A 17,045-nucleotide genomic window follows, 5' to 3' on the forward strand; every position below is an offset into this window, starting at 1 on the left:
GCCTGTAATCCCAGCTACTCAGGAGGCTGAGGCAGGAGAATTGCCTGAACCCAGGAGGTGGAGGTTGCGGTGAGCCGAAATCGTGCTGTTGCACTCCAGCCTGGGTAACAAGAGTGAAACTCCATCTCAAAAATAAATAAATAAATAAATAAATAAATAAAACCTGGTTAAGTGTTTTTTTTTTTTTTTTTTGAGGCAGAGTTTCACTTTGTCCTCCAGGCTGGAGTTCCTTGCCATGGGGTTACAGGCCATGCCCCCAAGGACATAAAACAAGATGGAAGCCTGCAGCACAGTTTATTAGGAACCATACAGAAAGACACAAAGCACACCAGGTTGGCTACAGTTTAACAGCTTAAGACCAACCTCATAAATCTTTTTTTTTTTTTTCGAGACAGAGTTTCTCTCTTGTTGCCCATGCTGGAGTGCAATGGCACAATCTCGGCTCTCTGCAACCTCCACCCCCTGGGTTCAAGCGATTCTCCTGCCTGAGCCTCCTGAGTAACTGGGATTACAGACGCCCACCACCATGCCTGGCTACTTTTTGTATTGTTTTTAGTACAGATGGGGTTTCGTTGGCCAGGGTGGTCTCGAACTCAGACCTCAGTCACCCAAAGTGCTGAGAATACAGGCGTGAGCCACAGCACCCCGCCATAAATCCTTTTTCACAATTAAAACTCTACAGGAAATATAAACGGTGATCCCTAGTTCCTAGCCTAGCAAAACTCCGTCCAAAAAGAAAAAAATCCTTGCTTAAAAGTCAACTTCTGACCTGGTGGGGAGAAGGAAAGAAAAAAGTTCAAAAATGCCTGTGTGCAGGACCACGCCGAGCACTTTGGGAGGCAGCTTGGACAGATCACCTGAGGTCAGGAGTTAGAGACCAAGCTGGCCAACAGGGTGAAACCCCGTCTCTACTAAAAATACAAAACTTAGCTGGCATGGTGGTGCAGGCCTGTAATCCCAGCTTCTCGGGAGGAGGCTGAGGCAGGAGGATCGATTGAACCCAGGGAGCCCAGATCAAGCCATCGCACTCCAGCCTAGGTGACAGAAAACCACCACTCACCCATCCCTCCAGAAGTAGGAAGGAAAAGGCCATGGAGACCAAGGCCAACCTTCCCGACTCTGGAACAACGAGGGTGGGGTCACGGTTTCCCCTGCCCTTCCCCTCAGAAGTCTGAAGATGAAAAGGCTTAGAAAGAGAGGAAAATGGGCTGGGCACGGTGGCTCAAGCCTGTAATCCCAGCACTTTGGGAGGCCGAGGCGGGTGGATCACAAGGTCAAGAGATCGAGACCATCCCGGTCAACATGGTGAAACCCTGTCTCTACTAAAAATACAAAAAATTAGCTGGGCATGGTGGCGCGTGCCTGTAATCCCAGCTACTCAGGAGGCTGAGGCAGGAGAATTGCCTGAACCCAGGAGGCGGAGGTTGCGGTGAGCCGAGATCGCGCCATTGCACTCCAGCCTGGGTAACAAAGAGCGAAACTCCGTCTCAGAAAAGAAAAAAAAAGAAAGAGAGGAAAATAAATTTCTTGGTTTGCATCTCACTCACCCTTTCTCAAGCCGCATGTTGCATGCCAAACTGTTGGAGGACTTTCTCCTTAGTTCAGCTAAAAGCCATGTCTTTGTCACATGGCCATGAGAAATTAGGTTCACAGACACTTTGAGGGTGAGAAAAATGGAATTTATTGGGAAAAAAGGGAACCAGGGACTCTCAGCAAAGTGAGAGTCCTGCTGTTTTCCACACCTCACAGATTGAATCCCAGGTTCCACCCCAGAGGCCAAGCTCCTCCCCCCTGCAAAGGGTGGGAGCTTCTGTGACTCCACCCAGTAATTCCAGTACTTAGGCCAGTGGGAGTTTCTCTGGGACCCCTTTAACACTTGGCTGTCTCACTTGGATTACAGGCGTAGGCCACAGTGCCCAGCAGACTTGTTTCCTCCCTTAAAAAAATTGGCCTGGTGCGGTGGCTCACACCTGTAATCCCAGCACTTTGGGAGCCTGAGGTGGGTGCATCACCTGAGGTCAGGAGTTCAAGACCAGCCTGGCCAACATGGTGAAACCCGGTCTCTACTAAAAACATAAAAATGAGCCAGGTGTAATGGGGGGCACCTGTAATCCCAGCTACTTGGGAGGCTGAGCCAGGAGAATCACTTGAACCCAGGAGGCCGAGGCTGCAGTGAGTTGAGATCATGCCACTGCACTCCAGGCTGGACAACAGACTGAGACTCTGTCTTAAAAAAAGAAAATCCAAAAAACATGTTTAAAATTTTTTAATTTTATAGAGATGAGGTGTCACTACATTGCCCAGGCTGGTCTGGAACTTGTGAGTTCAAGTGATCCTCCCGCCTTGGTCTCTCAAAATGCTGGGATTACAGGCATGAGTCACCACAACTGGCCTAGCTGACTCACTTTTAAAGTTAAGTAACTCATTAACAAATTCTAAGGCCCTTTATGTCACAACCTAAGTGAAAAGCCATTATCCTTTGCCACAAATAGAAGACACCTGTGAAAACACCCGTTTTCTCCGGAAGGCACCCACAAGGCCCAGTCTCTAGTTTGGAAAGTTCCAGGAGCAGAGTGGGGAACCCTGTCCTTTAACACAGGGCCCCAGCATCCAGCCCACCTCAGCCTCTGGCCGGGCCACACCTCCTGGCATCAAGCTCTCTGTGAGGGCACTGTCCAGACCCTGGAAGCTCGTGCTTCTACCCAGCGCCAGGTGTGGGCCCAGGCTGGACTAGGAAGACAAAGCCGATTCACTCCCAGTCCCGATTCACTCTTCAGGCCTCCCAGCGGCGGGAGAAGTCCCTGCAGCCCCCACAGGGAACCTGGCCCCCAGGACTGCCCAAAGCCTGCCTAGAGGCAGCGCTGTGCCAGTCCCTTTAGAATTTGTGCCCTTTCTGGTTCCACAGAGGATTGGGGAAGGCCTGCAATTAGAACGCGAAGGGACCGGGCCTGGAGGCTCCCGCCTACCCAGCACTTTGGGAGGCCTAGGCAGGGGGATCACCTGAGGCCAGGAGTTCAAAACCAGCCTGGCCTCTGGTGAAACCCTGTCTCTACTAAAAATACAAAAGTTATCCGAGTCACAGCACCAAAAAAGAAAAAAATACAAAAATTAGCCGTGCGTGGTGGCGTGCGCCTGTAATCCCAGCTACTCCGGAGGCCCAGGCAGGAGAATCGCTTGAACCTGGGAGGCGGAGGTTGCAACGAGCCGAGATCGCGCCACTTCACTCGAACAGAGCGAGACTCGGTTTCAAAAAAAAGAAAAGAAAAAAAAAACGCGAATGAAGGCGTGGGCGCCCATCAATAGCAGGCTAGGGTGGGGCGAGGCGGCCGCCGCACCACACGCTGCAGGGTCCGTTGCTCCCGTTAGTGGCCCGCTAGCGCGCCCCGGCCTCGGGAAGCCGGCGCGGTTCTGGGCTGGTCACTGCTCTGCACCCAAGCACTGGCCCTGACACCCCCTAGAAGAGTTGTTCCCGCCTCCCCGGCCCCAGCGCACCTCGGTCCCGCGGCCCAGAGGAAGCTCCTGAGCTGGGAAGCGGCCGCCCCAGGCTCCAACAGCCTAGTACCCCGCGCCGCCCAGAGACCCTCACGCCCGGGAAAGAGTCCTAAGAACGTGCGAATAGGATCGTGGTCTGGGCGCAGGGGACTTGCGGTGGAGATGTGTCCGAGAAGGGTACGAGGGTCCCGGGAGCGCCGCCTCCGCCGCCCGCCCCGGCTTCACTGCGGTCGACCAGTACTCGCACTCCGGCCTTACCTGAGGCCGACTCGCACGAGCCCACGTAGGGCCACCTGAGCCCGCTGGGATCCCAGGCGCCGTCCTCCACCCCGCCCCCTCGCGGCGCAGGCAGCGGCGGTGGCTGCGGCCCCTTTAAATCCGGCCGCCCCGCCCTGCGCCGTCGACTCCGCGGCGGCCCCAGATCCAGGCCTCAGATCCAGACCGGGCCGCGGCTCTCGCCGCCCAGCCCAGCCGCGGAGGCGAGGCCGTCAGTGTCCCGCGCCCCTGCGGAGCCGCCGGCGCTCGGCCCAGTCCGGACTCCATCCCGGCCTAACCGCGTCCCCGCCCGGCCCCGGGTCCCCCGCCCCTCCCTGCCCCGGGGCCGGGGCCTCCGCCGCCGCCGCCGCCTCCCGGCCCCTGCGCTCCGGCCCCGGTTCCCCGGGCCATGCGGCCTCGGCCCCGCGGGCGCCCGCCGCGCACCAGAGGAGATGAGGCTCCGCAATGGCACCTTCCTGACGCTGCTGCTCTTCTGCCTGTGCGCCTTCCTCTCGCTGTCCTGGTACGCGGCGCTCAGCGGCCAGAAAGGTGAGCGCGCCCCGCTGCCCGGCCGGCCTGGCCCGCACCTGGCGCACCTGGGCGTTGGCGGCGGGAGCGGGCCCGGCGGTGGCCACCGGAGGCGGCCGGAAGCCGACGCAGGCGCCCCTTCCCCGCCCGAGCGGCGCGGAGGACGCCCCTCCCACCCCTCCCCACTTGTTTGCTGCTGGAGCCGCGGCATCTTCAGGCCCGGGCTGCGCCAGCCTGTCCAGCGCCAGCCTCGCCCGTGGGTGTTCAGGACTAGCCTCCGCGGGCTCGACTGTCCCGACGCTGGACTGGTAGCTCCCACCCGCAAGCTAGGGACCCGTGGGGTTCCCAGAGAGGGGCAAAGAGGCAAGGTCACATAGGTGGCTGTGACCGGGGGTCCTGGAAGGCCAGCCACAGCCACCTGGGCAGGAGCTGGGGTGGCGTAAGGGACACAGGCGCGAGGGCACCCCCCCCACCCCCAACCTGTCTCCCGCTGCCCTGCGCCGGCCTGGGCAACCCCGGCGTGATACAGGGCCCCGGGACTCCCCTGGGCGCCCGGAAAGCCTCGGCAGCGTCCGGCCTTTGGCAGGGCGGGAGGTGTCCTGAGCCAGCCCGGCCCCAGCGGCCCTGCGCTCCTGTGCGGCCCCCGCCCGCTCCCCGCGCTTCCCTGGCTGGCCCCCTTCCTCCGCGTCTGCATAGCGCTCTTGAAGGGGAAGGTTGCGGACCGATCCCCACCCTGTCCGGGTCTTGGCGGTGGTGGGGCCTAGTGGGGCTTGAGCCATCGGAGGCGCTGCTCCCTCGGTCCGGAGGTGCCGGGTAAGCGGCGTCCTGCCCGCCCGCCTGCTGGAAGCCTAAGCGGGCTGAAGCCAGCTGCCCCTCGGCGTCCCCGCCACCTGCTTCCCTGTTCCCCTGTCCCGGAGCGCCACCCCAGAGAAGCTGGGGAGGAGGGCGGGAGGGGGGACCTGAAGCTTTCCGGACCCTCCGAGCCCCAGCTACCCCCGCTGAGCTCTGCCTGCGCGCCCCCCTGCCGCACTGGTTTTGTCAGGGCAGCGGCCTGGGCTGGCGTTGGGTCAGCTCCAGGACCTGAAAGGCATCACCCAGGGACTCTGCAGGGAGCCTGTCTGGCACAGGGGAGGGATGGCTGGGACAGAGGTCCTGGTGGTGGGGTATATTATCAAGGGAGGACATGGCTAGGGCAGAGTTCTCTGTAGGTAGGGTGTGTCACTTGGGGAAGGTCCTTCTGGGTCCTTGGCAGGATGGCCATAAAAGCAGACTGGCAGGAAGACCTAGGTGGGGCCTCTCTGAAGGGCTGGGGCACACTCTTCAAGTTGTAGGGAGAGCCATGAGCCCTTGCCCCTTGTCTTCAGCCAGTGTGTGCCTCCCACAGCAGCTGCATGCCCCCCACCCCCACCGGTTGATGTCAAGAGCCGCCTCTGCAAGCCTGGCTTCACCACAGGGACTCAGTCTCCAGGACGGCAGAGTGAGGGAGAGGCACTGGCTCCATGGGACCCACTGTACCTGGGGGGTCTCTGGGAGGCTGGCTCTGAGGGCCTGGGAAGCAGGAGAGTATCCCAGCCAAAAAAGGGGAGCATTTAGATGCAAGGGGCCCGGCCCATTGGGGATGGAAGCCTAAGAATCCTGAGGCATGGGTAGGGAGGTGATCTTGGCCTGCCTTGTCGAGGAGCTGTCACTTGTTTCTGTGGTGACCCAGTAGGACCAGGTCTTTGGAGACCTCAAGAAGAGCTAGGAATCCAGGCTGTTATGTGAACCTATCTCATTGTCACAAGTAGATAATCCGTCTTAAGCCCCTGGTGAAGCCAGACTTAGCTGGTTTGAGGCCATATTGGAACCTGGCCTCTAGTTTGCAGCCAGTGGGGGTCCAGGAACTTGAGGGAAGGACCCAGGAAGTGGAATCTGCAAGGAAGGAAGGAGGTGGGCCAGAAACCAGAGAGGAAGGACAGCAGGTGAGGGTGGCATCCTGGAAGCAGTGGTGGGGCTCAGTGAGGCTTTCCAGGGTCAAGCCCAGGAAAGCCTATTAGATCAAGGCAAGATGGACCCTGGAGAAGGGTTTGGGCCCAATTTCATATCTAGCCAGTGAAGCAGCTCTGCCAGCACTCAAACTGTGGCTCTTGGCCAAGCACCTGCTGAGGATCTGCCCAAGGAGGCAGACCCTTGGGAGTGACTCAGGGTCTCAGCCACACAGCACTCCCCGCCTGCAGGCTGTCCCCCTCCCCAGTTCTGGACCTGAGCAATCATGGACACCCTCCTTGACTCCCAAGGAGGTTGCAAGGTCTGGAGAGGAGGCAGCCACCTGCCACCCCCCATGAATGGTGACAGCAGACCATTAATGGGCCTGACATCTACCTATGCCCCGCTGAGCCGGTTCCTTTTCCCTAAGTACAGGACACAAAGGTTGTGCCCCATTTTGGCTCTTTAATCTTTCCCCAACCAAGAGGGAAGCAGGGGAAACTATGGTTTGCTGGCCTCAGGGTGTCCTAATGATTTGCCTCCAGGGGAGACTGACACAGCCTCCAGGCCTCATTGCTGCTGCTCTTAACATTGTGGCCCGATGTTCCAGCCCTTCTGGGGCCAGCCCCTTCACACTTTCCTACTCTCTGGGGCAGAAGGGTTATGGCAGGGGCTCCCAGGCTGGCCCCTCACACCCGAGCTGCCTCTCCAGCCCCTGAATGTTATAGGGTGCCAGCAGGGCTTAGCAGAACCCTGGTATGGGGCCTGGCCCATGGAGAGGCAGTCACAGAGTTGGACCCACAGAGAAGCTGGGGATGAGGGCAAGGCAGGGGAGGCTGCCCAGGGCCAGGGCCTGCGGTACACAGGGAAATGACAGAAGGGTTGGTATAGATGGCAGCCCGTGGGGCCCTTCACCTCCTGGTAAACAGCTGGGGGAGGGGGAGGCCTCTAGGAAGGAAGCCAGGGTAAGGAGTAGGCTGTTGCCTGGGTGATTCAGGCAGCATCACCCACCACTGCCCACCTAGCCTGTCCACCTGGGGCAGTCATGTGGAACACAGAAGGCCAGAGTGGGGAGTAGGGGTGGAGGTGGGTGGTGGTTGTAGGTAGGTGAGCGGGGACTGGCATCTAGGCAGGAGGGAGGCACACCTGCAGGTACAGGTGGCTCTGAACCCTCTCCTGATGGTTCTGTGGGCCTCGGCACCTCCAGTCCCATCCCTCTGGGCGACCGCTGCCTATGCCAAGGTGCTGCCCAGCAAAGGATGAGTGTTGGGGGTAGCTGGCTCTGCATTCAAGGGTTCAGGTTTCCAGGATAGCTCAACTTGGAGCCTGGCAGATCTGGTAACAGGACTCCCCCTTACCTACTGCCACAGGCTGTCCAGAGGCTCCACTTGGCCTCAGCCTTTAGCCCCAGAGAGACAGGGTATGGGAGGTTGGGGACTAGTTTCTTGGATAAGAGATGCCTCAGGAAAGAGCTACTTGGCTCGCTGCTCCTTAAACCTTTCCCTCCTGACCAGGTCCACCCCTTCCTCTTCCCTGGTCACTTGGCACTTTGAACTTTCCCTGATCATGACCTTGATCATGCACAGGGCTTCTGGTGGGGCAAAGCCATCCCAGGGAACTCTGGGGTCTGTGAAGCCATTAGGGATCAAGGAATGGAAGAGCTGCCTGGGGGTAGGGGGAATTCTGTCAGGCTTCTGAAACTTAGAGACTTGGAAATTTAAGGCCTTACAGACCACATAGGTTTTCAGAGGCTCGACTGGCAGAGGCCTCGAGCATACTGCTGCATAGACTATGGGCACTGAGCCACCAGGAGGTTGTTGATCTCATTGTTGCTCACTGGTCCCTGCCAGAACAGTGGAGCCAGGGCCTATCCACCTACGGCCCTCATGCCTGGGCCGAGCTGGAGGTTCTGACGGGTCCTCCTGGGGTGGCATGCGGACCCTTCAAGGTGGCCCAGGTACAGCACAGGTCTCCAGAGACACAGGCACCAGGGCATTTAGAGCTAGTCCCCTTGCTGCTGTTGACTGTCCTTGAGCAGCCCTGGGACTGGTTTCTCAACCTCATTTGCTCATCCAAGGTGAGGTGGGCTCCTGGAACTGTAGCAGCCACCCTCTGGGTCCATTGCAAAGCTAAGAATCCAGTATGGAGTTAGCAACCAGTGACCACCATGAGGACAGTAAATAACGAGCACCAGGACCTTGGGTATCCCACGCCCTGGAAGGAGCATGTGCTGCAAAAAGCAGGAGTGGGCATTGGAGGCCAATGGACAGAGAGGAATCAGACTGAGGCTGTTCCAGCCCTTGCTTAGGACTGCTCTGCCTATGTCTGCAAATTGTCCTCCCACTTCAGATGCCTCTTTTGGGGATAGAAAAGTAAGGGAGAGTACAAGAAGAGGACTAATTCCCCCCGTTTTCTCACCACAAGCATGAGTGTCAGTGTGACTTTAGAGTGACCACAGCTAGCTCACGTGTGGCAGGCATGGGAATAGATGTAAATGAGCTGTTACACAGATGGGCACTCAGATGTGTGCCCTGGCACACACACGGGCCTGTAGAGCAGCTCTAAACTCCCCCTTGTGATGGCTTGCAAATAACCTGCAGGCGATGTCGTGGACGTTTACCAGCGAGAGTTTCTGGCACTGCGGGATCGGTTGCACGCAGCTGAGCAGGAGAGCCTCAAGCGCTCCAAGGAGCTCAACCTGGTGCTGGATGAGATCAAGAGGGCCGTTTCGGAGAGGCAGGCCCTGCGAGAAGGAGAGGGCAATCGCACCTGGGGCCACCTAACAGGTGAGGTCTGAGACTGGAAGGAGAAAGGGTGGGGGCGGGGTGGTTGTAAGCTGCCTGGTCTCAGTCCCTATCCTTCCTGACCCACCCAGAGGACCCCCGATTGAAGCCGTGGAACGGCTCACACCGGCACGTGCTACATCTGCCCACTGTCTTCCACCACCTACCACACCTGCTGGCCAAGGAGAGCAGTCTGCAGCCTGCCGTGCGCGTGGGCCAGGGCCGCACCGGAGGTAGGGGCATGGTCGGGAAGGAGAGCAGGGTAGGGGGGCGAGATGTCCCCCCAATGCCCTTTCCAGCATCACACCTCTGTCCCCTGTAGTGTCGGTGGTGATGGGCATCCCAAGCGTGCGGCGCGAGGTGCACTCGTACCTGACTGACACGCTGCATTCACTCATCTCCGAGCTGAGCCCACAGGAGAAAGAGGACTCAGTCATTGTGGTGCTGATTGCTGAGGTGAGTGAGCCTGGTTGCAGGGTTGGGGGAAGTTCAGAGGAGCCCCTGTGATGCAGGAGAAATGACAGCAGGAGCCATTCCAGAAAAGGAAGCTGTGGGAAGTTCAGCTGCTAGTTTCATTGGCCAATGTTCCAAGATAGAAAGTTTAAAAGAAAGGGCTTTCTGGTGCTCTCCCATCCTCAGGCCTGTTACCCAGCTCTCCCCGCCAGTGGTCCTGCGTGTCCCAAAGGGAAAGGGCTGTCTCTGGGGGCCCCCTTCTTCCGCCCTCTGCACAGCAGGCTTGCTCCCTCCATGTGAGTGGGGGGATATCTGAAGCCTGCGCCCTTTCTCCAAGCCCTTCTTCCAGGCCTCTTGGGGCAGCAGCAGGGCTAAGGGAGGGTGCTTGGTCTCCCCACAGACTGACCCACAGTATACTTCAGCAGTGACAGAGAATATCAAGGCCTTGTGAGTACTGGCAGCCTCAGAGAGCTAGTGGTGGGAGGGGTGTTGTTCTGGCAGGTTCCTGCTTCCCCAGAAGATAGTGCCTTCCCTATCTTGTGAGGAGGCAAGGACCTGGTCGGGGAGAGGGTGGGTGTGCAGAAGTGGCCCAGCCCTCTGGATCCCCGCTGCCTCAGTTGGCTGGGTGTGGGGGATGGTGGGGGCTGGCACTGGGTGAGTCTTAAAAACGGGCCAGGGTCTGATGTACTCAGCCCCCCTCAGCCTCTGGAGGCTGCATATGGACTGGGCCTTCCCATCCCCCAGGTTCCCCACCGAGATCCATTCCGGGCTCCTGGAGGTCATCTCACCCTCTCCCCACTTCTACCCTGACTTCTCCCGTCTCCGAGAGTCCTTTGGGGACCCCAAGGAGAGAGTCAGGTACTGGCATTCCCCCATACTCCCAGCAACCTGCCCACCTGTGCTGATAACCCATCTACTGGTGTCTGAGTCCAGGGCGTTGCCCTGCAGTGCCCTGAATTCTCCATGGGATGACCTGTGCATGGGGGTCAGGGGACAAGGGCTGCCCACCCAGTGGCTTCTCTGCGGAGCCACACTGGAAGTGGAGGAGTCTTAGCTCCTGAGGCCCTGCCTCGGCCCACAGGTGGAGGACCAAACAGAACCTCGATTACTGCTTCCTCATGATGTACGCGCAGTCCAAAGGCATCTACTACGTGCAGGTCAGCCCCGATCCCTGCGCTGCCCTCCCCTGCTCTGGGTCTGGTCCATCTGGGTACCCCTCCTGAGTCACAGCTCCTCTCTGCTCACCCTGCAGCTGGAGGACGACATTGTGGCCAAGCCCAACTACCTGAGCACCATGAAGAACTTCGCACTACAGCAGCCTTCAGAGGACTGGATGATCTTGGAGTTCTCTCAGCTGGGCTTCATTGGTGTGCCCCCTCCCCTAACCTGACTGTGCCTTTCTGTCCCACCTGCCTCTGCCATCCTCTCTCCCAGTCCCACGCTGTGTCTGCTGTGAGCCTTTGCCCAGATTGGGCCCTGCCTGGTGTGTGTGCGCTGCAGCCCCACCTGGCCTGTTCCCATTGCCTATGCACTGGGCATGTCTGGCGTCACCACTTGTCTGTCTCCTTGTGCCCACACCTGCCTGAAGCCTGCCCCTGGGTTTGCTGTGGGACTCTCTGGGGTGAGGGGGAACAGCCCTGCAGGGAGTAAGAGGAAGTCCAGTGGAGCAGCACTGCCCACTCAGGTCCCCTCCCCACCAGGGAAGATGTTCAAGTCGCTGGACCTGAGCCTGATTGTAGAGTTCATCCTCATGTTCTACCGGGACAAGCCCATCGACTGGCTCCTGGACCATATTCTGTGGGTGAAAGTCTGCAACCCAGAGAAGGATGCGGTGAGCAAGGGGTGGTGGGACTGGCAGGGGCAAGGCCAATGGGCAGGCAGCCTCCAGCACAGACTGTGTCCCTCTCCTGTCTGATCACCTAGAGAGAGCACTGTCAGCTGTGGGAGGGCCTTGGTATCCCCCAGGAGAGGCCATGTTGGGTAAGGAGGGCTAAGCCGAGCCCCCTGGGGTGTCTCCCACCCTCCACAGAAGCACTGTGACCGGCAGAAGGCCAACCTGCGGATCCGCTTCAAGCCGTCCCTCTTTCAGCACGTGGGTACTCACTCCTCACTGGCTGGCAAGATCCAGAAACTGAAGGTGGGCTGCGCTGCATGCTCCCCCTAGGCCAGGGTCTGGGTTGGGGCCCACGCCATCACTGCTGTCCCTCTACTGCTGCAGGACAAGGACTTTGGAAAGCAGGCACTGCGGAAGGAACACGTGAATCCACCAGCAGAGGTGAGCACAAGCCTGAAGACTTACCAGCACTTCACCCTGGAGAAAGCCTACCTGCGCGAGGACTTCTTCTGGGCCTTTACTCCCGCCGCGGGGGACTTCATCCGCTTCCGTTTCTTCCAGCCCCTTCGACTGGAGCGGTCAGTGCCAGCACCGTGGGTCTGCAATGGGGGCAGGGCTGGGTGGCCACCAGGGTTTAGGCTCTACCAGCAAATTACTTATCCCCACATTCTTCAGTTTTTTTTCATCTGAAAAGTGGGCCTCCTAATGGTAGCTGCCGTGTAAGGACTAAGTCAAGCAGCCCCTAGGAGCTCAGGGATGTTTCCTGTCACCATCCTCCCAGAGGAAGGTCCTAGTCACTTTGCACAGCCAGACAGCCACCTGGGAGTCCCCCTGGCACAGGCCTGGCCTTTCTCTGTTGGGCCCTGGGTGCTGTGCTGGAGCACTGCTCCTGGAGCAGCTCACAGGCCTGCCTGGCTGCAGGTTTTTCTTCCGCAGTGGGAACATTGAGCACCCAGAGGACAAGCTCTTCAACACGTCTGTGGAGGTGCTTCCCTTTGATGTAAGTGTGGTAGGGTATGGTGTGCACTGAGGCCAGGTCTCCCGAGGCCACCTGCTTCAGCCCTTGATTCTGCCCCCAGAACCCTCAGTCGGACAAGGAGGCCCTGCAGGAGGGCCGTGCTGCCACCCTCCGGTACCCTCGGAGCCCCGATGGCTACCTCCAGATTGGTGGGTAGGGGCTGGGGGAGAGCGTGGGCTGCGGTTCAGGGACACCCTCTCAGCACTGCCCTCCCCCAGGCTCCTTCTACAAGGGAGTGGCAGAGGGAGAGGTGGACCCAGCCTTCGGCCCTCTGGAAGCTCTGCGCCTCTCCATCCAGACAGACTCCCCTGTATGGGTGATTCTGAGTGAGGTGAGGCTGGGCAGGGCCAGGCCAGGCATGGGAAGCAGCGAGGGAGACCTTCGTGGAGCTCAGAGGCTCTGCTGACCCTGGGCCTGGCTCTTCCAGATCTTCCTGAAAAAGGCCGACTAAGCCGAGGGCTTCTGAGGGTACCCTGTGGCCAGCCCTGAAGCCCATGTTTCTGGGGAATGTCGTCATTGCTGTCCCCGGAGGGTCAGATATGGCCCTGCCTGAAGGGTTCTGCCCGGCGCCAGGCTCGGGCCGGCCTGGGGTCCGCCGCTGGCCCGGAGGCCCCAGGAGCTGGTGCTGTCCCCGCCCGCCAGGCCGCAGAGGAGGCAGGCGGCCCCCACACTGTGCCTGAGGCCTGGAACCGTTTGCACCGGCCTGCCCCAGCCAGGTCGTTTTAGAAGAGCTTTTACTTGGGCGCCCGCTATCTCTGGCGCGAACACTGGAATGCATATACTACTTTATGTGCTGTGTTTTTTATTCTTGGATACATTTGATTTTTTCACGTAAGTCCACATATACTTCTATAAGCGCGTGACTTGTAATAAAGAGTTAATGAAGTGTGTGCCTCAAATGTGAGCTCCCAGGACATCTCCTCTGCCCCTGTGCTTGGCTTCAGATGTCTGGTCTGTGCCTCAACATGCCAGCTAAGCCTGGCACTGGGCCTCCCTACCCAGCACCAACTGTGACCTCTCCCTGCTAAGCAAAGGAGCCAGCCTGACCTGCAGGTGTGGGGCCCAGCACCTGGCTGTGCAGCTGCATGCCACCTCACTCCCATTTCTAGGATCAGGCTGCAAAGTCAGTATAATTCACGAGTGAAACCAGCCCAGAATCCTGGACTACAATGCCGACGCAAGTCCCCCAAATGCCTCCTCCCCCATGTCCAAGGCCTGGGATAAGGCCTGCCCTTAGTGCCTCAAGCTGAAGGCATTTCCCAGTCTCCTTGTTCCCCTATGTGTGTGTCAGCTTGGTCCTGATCCTGGGTCCCCAACAGTCTCTGTGGCACATGTTAGGGTCTCCCATTTACCTCAGGGCCTTTGCACACGCCACTGCCCCTGCTTGGAAAGCTCTCCTTTCTCCTTCTGCAGGCTTGGCTAAAAATCACTTTGTTTCGGTGTGCCTCCCCTGGGTCCCCAAGGCTTCTGGACATTCCTTGAGAGCACCTGTCACTCACTATGTTCCCATGGTGCCCGCAGCTCTGCGGACCTGGGACGGCTGCCCTGAACACCTACAATTAACGCGGGGAACCCAGTGCTGACCAAAAGGAAAAGGCCCCTGTCCTCATGTAGACAGGGGGCCCACAGGTTCTAGTGTCAGCTGTGAAGGCCAGGGGACGAGGGACTGGGTGGCTGAGTGTCAGGAGAGGGGAAGGCCCCTGAGGAGGGGGACCGGTGAGGATAGCGCTGAGAAAGTTGGAATGGTCGGCCTTGTGACCCCGAGGCTGAGTAGGGAGTGGGAGTGGGAAGTTAAGACCAGACCCAGTCCCGCCCCAAGGGAAGGTCCCGTTCCTTCGCAGTCCCTCCCATGCCACCTCTAGGAAGAACGCCGGGATGCCCTAGCCTTGGGCTGGGCCACTCCAGGCTTCCCCACAGTGCGCCGCCCCCGCAAACCCAGAGAACACAGCCCTTGGCGGGGTCATGAGAACTTTAATGAGAGACTAGAAAGCGGAGGCGAGCGCCCCTCCCAGGGTTGGCTGGAGGCTCCGGCTCTTCTTCCCCGACTCCTGCGGCCTTGGTCTCAGGCCCACGGCAGCAGCGTCTGGAGCCGTTCGAGGAGCGCGGCGCATAGCGCCGCCGGGAGGAAGTGGGAGAGCAGGCCGAGGGCAGCCAGCGCCACCAGCAGCCAGAGGGCGCGCGCGCTCACGTACAGCGGGGCCAGCCTGCGGGCGGCGGTCAGCCGGGCGGTGGCGCGAGAAGGCCCCGCCTCTTGACCACCCCAACCCCGGCCCCACGGGGATTTAGGCCGGCAGCCGCCAGGGCTCGCCCACCGAATCCCCAAAGGCGGTGGTCCCCGGCCCATGGCCCGCCCCCAGCTTGGGCCCCACTCCCGGGGAGCCCCGCCTATCCGCGATCTTTCCCCGGCCCCGCCTGGCTCCCCCCGGGCCCTCACCTGAGGTGCGCGGAGCGCGCGTAGCCCTGGAAGTAGCGGAGGCGCGCGAACAGGTAGATCAGGCCGCACAGGGCCGCCGCCCCTGCGAGAGGTGCGCGCGGACCTGGTGAGCGTGCTGCGCGGGCCCGAGGGGCTCCAGCGCGTGCGCCCCTGCCCCACACCCGGACCTTCGTGAAAGAAGATGCCGGCGACCCAAAGCGTGGCGAGGAACAGCGGGAAGTACTCGCTGCAGTTCACCCTGCGGTGGGAGGGTGGGATGAGTCCCCTGGCCAGGCTGGTCCTGCGACCTGGACCCGCCCGGGGCTCGCTCCCCTCCCCGCGCCCTCCCTCCGCGCCTCACTGGGCTCGGTAGACGCGCTCGAACTCGGGAGGGCCGGTGGTGAGCGGCGGCGACACGCGGAAGGCCCTGCGCGCCGAGATCACCTGCAGAGAGAAGTAGGCTGGGGGCGGAGGAGGAGCAGGAGTCAGGTCTGGACATCCGGAGATGGGGGTGGGAGGGATCCTGCAATCCGGCCCTGCACTTGGCGGTGTCCTCCCTTCCCTAAGGCGGAACAACTACCAGCTCTCTCCAGAGGAGATCTGTCTGACCCATCCCTGGCCTGCCCTGTGTCCCTGACGTTCAGCGGGAAGGGCAGAGCTGAAGCCTGGGGCGCAGAGAGGCTCTGTCCCAACTTGTGAGTGTATGGGGGAGGATGGATGATTCGGGCACAGGGACACCTGCTCGCGAGAGAACCCACTTGAGTCTTTGTTTCTGAATCATTTCACTCGCAAAACACAGGCAAATGCAGCTTTCAGCTCCCTGGCCAGGAAGTGCCTCTGGGGCCTGATTGCAGAACTGGCTGTATCCTCCCAAGGTGCAAGGAAGCACAGTCCCTGTGGCTAACAGTCCCTGATCACCCATTTACCAGAGCCCATCAGCAGGGCCCTCTGACCCTGCCTCAGTCCAGGATCACTAAAGCCTGGGTCCCTGTGCTTCCGAACCTCACTTTCTCTATTCCTGCATTCTGGTCCCAGGCGTAAATCTGACAGACACCCTCTCTTCTGCTGCCAGGAGGTTGCAGCTGGGACTCTCCTAGCCTAACCTCAGGACCCCAGGACTGGGGTAGGTGCAGAGGACTGGGCTGGCCTTCGGTGGGAGGCCTAGGTCGATGGATTACCTGAACAGGAGCCCTCCCCTTGGTCAGAAGGCCAGGCCGGACCACACACAGACCAGTGGTGGGTGTGCACTCCCTCCCGAGACCTGCTGTCTGACCATCTCCCCTTGAGCACTGGCACCTTTGGTGATGGGCCCTCTGCAGATGGGTGTCACGGGGTGGCCATCCAGCTCAGTGCAGGTACAGCTGGAGGTCAGGCTGGCCTGTCTGTTCAGCCCCTTCAGAGCCCCCTCCCTAGGCTTTGCCTTATCCTAGCCCACACACTGTGGGGCAGTGGTGTCCCTAAGTGGCAAGGATATCTGGTCCAGGAATGTGTCCTCTAGAGCCAGGCTGAGAAAGGTATCAAGCAGGTTCCTTTTAGGGCGCTGGAGAAAGGAATCCCACCCCTGCCCTCCTCCATGTGGTCCCAGTATGGAGGTGCCTTTGAAGCAGGGCCAGGGAATGGGAGCCGCTTTCTTGGATGACCAGAGAGGGGACATCTGGAAAGAGCAGGGATCAACTTCCCCAAGCCCATGGCTATCCCACTATTTGCTCTGGCACCCTTCCACCCTCAAGCCCCACAGCTCTCACAGCTGGGTGTCCCCCACGTCCCCACCCTCCTCCAGCTTGGGCCTGCCCTCCCCCTGGGCCTAGGGGGCAGAGGGCAGGCTGCAGGGATCTGAGGCCCACCCTCTTTCTAGATAGGAGCCAGCCCACCTTGCAGCAGGACTCCCAGGAGGGTGACGGTGGCCAGAAGAGCCACCTCGTCTTTCATGATGCTGGTGTCTGCAGTGGCACGGGCTGTGTGTAAAGGCGAGCTGGGGAGCGCTGAGCCCCGACTGCTGCTCAGAGATCGGCCCAGAAGAGGAAGAGCAGCCTGGGTATCTCCCCGCCCTGTCTCAGTGGAGGGGGTTCGTGGGGCATGACCATACCACAGGGAGCCAGGCCAGGCTGGCAGGGAGGAAACCAAAGCCTGAGCAGGGGACAGCAGCCAGCTGGGGACCGCCTCACCACTTCCTGCCCCTTCCTTGCCTAGCCCCATGTGGCAGAGCCCAAGCTGTCCATCTGGGTCGGCTCCAGCTGTGGGTGTGCCCCCTGCTGCATTGTCCCACTTTCTCCAGGGCCCTGCATGCTCAGCAGGTCCCAGCAG

General features: G+C 60.1%; 3 protein-coding genes across 14 annotated transcripts in view; 1 reads left to right on the forward strand and 2 right to left on the reverse strand.

The window, feature by feature from the left end:
- The window catches only part of SQSTM1 (sequestosome 1), a 30,242-nt gene extending 26,400 nt beyond the window's left edge, over positions 1–3,842 (reverse strand). For all 4 annotated transcript variants that reach the window (XM_035290759.3, XM_078364766.1, XM_078364767.1 and 1 more), the window contains exon 1: positions 3,751–3,842. The gene's annotated coding sequence lies outside the window, so the exon portion shown is untranslated. The remainder of the gene's footprint in view (positions 1–3,750) is intronic.
- Positions 3,843–3,894: 52 nt separating this feature from the next.
- Positions 3,895–13,227, forward strand: MGAT4B (alpha-1,3-mannosyl-glycoprotein 4-beta-N-acetylglucosaminyltransferase B). Of its 6 annotated transcripts, none has more exons than XM_035290746.2 (15): positions 3,895–4,296; positions 8,841–9,026; positions 9,116–9,256; positions 9,346–9,479; positions 9,814–9,923; positions 10,221–10,334; positions 10,558–10,633; positions 10,729–10,843; positions 11,177–11,307; positions 11,506–11,613; positions 11,695–11,888; positions 12,232–12,310; positions 12,390–12,477; positions 12,547–12,659; positions 12,756–13,227. In XM_035290746.2, the coding sequence occupies exons 1-15, from the start codon at positions 4,200–4,202 to the stop codon at positions 12,777–12,779; spliced, it is 1,710 nt and encodes a 569-aa protein (XP_035146637.1). In that variant the 5' UTR covers positions 3,895–4,199; the 3' UTR covers positions 12,780–13,227. The 6 variants fall into 6 exon arrangements, with proteins under 6 accessions (XP_035146637.1, XP_035146640.1, XP_035146638.1 ...); XM_035290749.2 differs by having other exon boundaries at positions 12,247–12,310; XM_035290747.2 differs by having other exon boundaries at positions 11,509–11,613.
- Positions 13,228–14,279: 1,052 nt separating this feature from the next.
- Positions 14,280–16,766, reverse strand: LTC4S (leukotriene C4 synthase). 4 transcript variants are annotated; one of them, XM_008989503.5, is made up of 5 exons: positions 16,613–16,766; positions 15,103–15,202; positions 14,930–15,000; positions 14,763–14,788; positions 14,280–14,532 (listed from the first exon to the last, which is right to left on the reverse strand). In XM_008989503.5, exons 1-5 carry the CDS (start codon positions 16,668–16,670, stop codon positions 14,311–14,313), a joined length of 477 nt encoding a protein of 158 aa, XP_008987751.2. In that variant the 5' UTR covers positions 16,671–16,766; the 3' UTR covers positions 14,280–14,310. The 4 variants fall into 4 exon arrangements, with proteins under 4 accessions (XP_008987751.2, XP_002744507.3, XP_035146651.2 ...); XM_002744461.6 differs by having other exon boundaries at positions 14,763–14,844; XM_035290760.3 differs by having other exon boundaries at positions 14,280–14,578; positions 14,763–14,844.
- Between the last annotated feature and the right edge of the window lie 279 nt (positions 16,767–17,045).

The sequence above is a fragment of the Callithrix jacchus genome, chromosome 2, assembly GCF_049354715.1.
Source record: "Callithrix jacchus isolate 240 chromosome 2, calJac240_pri, whole genome shotgun sequence".
NCBI classification, from domain to species: Eukaryota; Metazoa; Chordata; class Mammalia; order Primates; family Cebidae; genus Callithrix; species Callithrix jacchus.

Bases quoted from the DNA above. Each gene is read 5' to 3' on its own strand.
- MGAT4B (XM_035290746.2), top strand. From the start codon at position 4,200: ATGAGGCTCCGCAATGGCACCTTCCTGACGCTGCTGCTCTTCTGCCTG. The intron at 11,308-11,505 runs GTGAGCAAGGGG...CACCCTCCACAG, and splicing joins GCAACCCAGAGAAGGATGCG to AAGCACTGTGACCGGCAGAA. The intron at 11,889-12,231 runs GTCAGTGCCAGC...GCCTGGCTGCAG, and splicing joins CAGCCCCTTCGACTGGAGCG to GTTTTTCTTCCGCAGTGGGA.
- LTC4S (XM_035290760.3), bottom strand. From the start codon at position 16,670: ATGAAAGACGAGGTGGCTCTTCTGGCCACCGTCACCCTCCTGGGAGTC. The intron at 15,203-16,612 runs GTGGGCTGGCTC...CTCCGCCCCCAG, and splicing joins CCTGGGAGTCCTGCTGCAAG to CCTACTTCTCTCTGCAGGTG. The intron at 14,845-14,929 runs GTCCGGGTGTGG...CACCTCTCGCAG, and splicing joins CGGCATCTTCTTTCACGAAG to GGGCGGCGGCCCTGTGCGGC.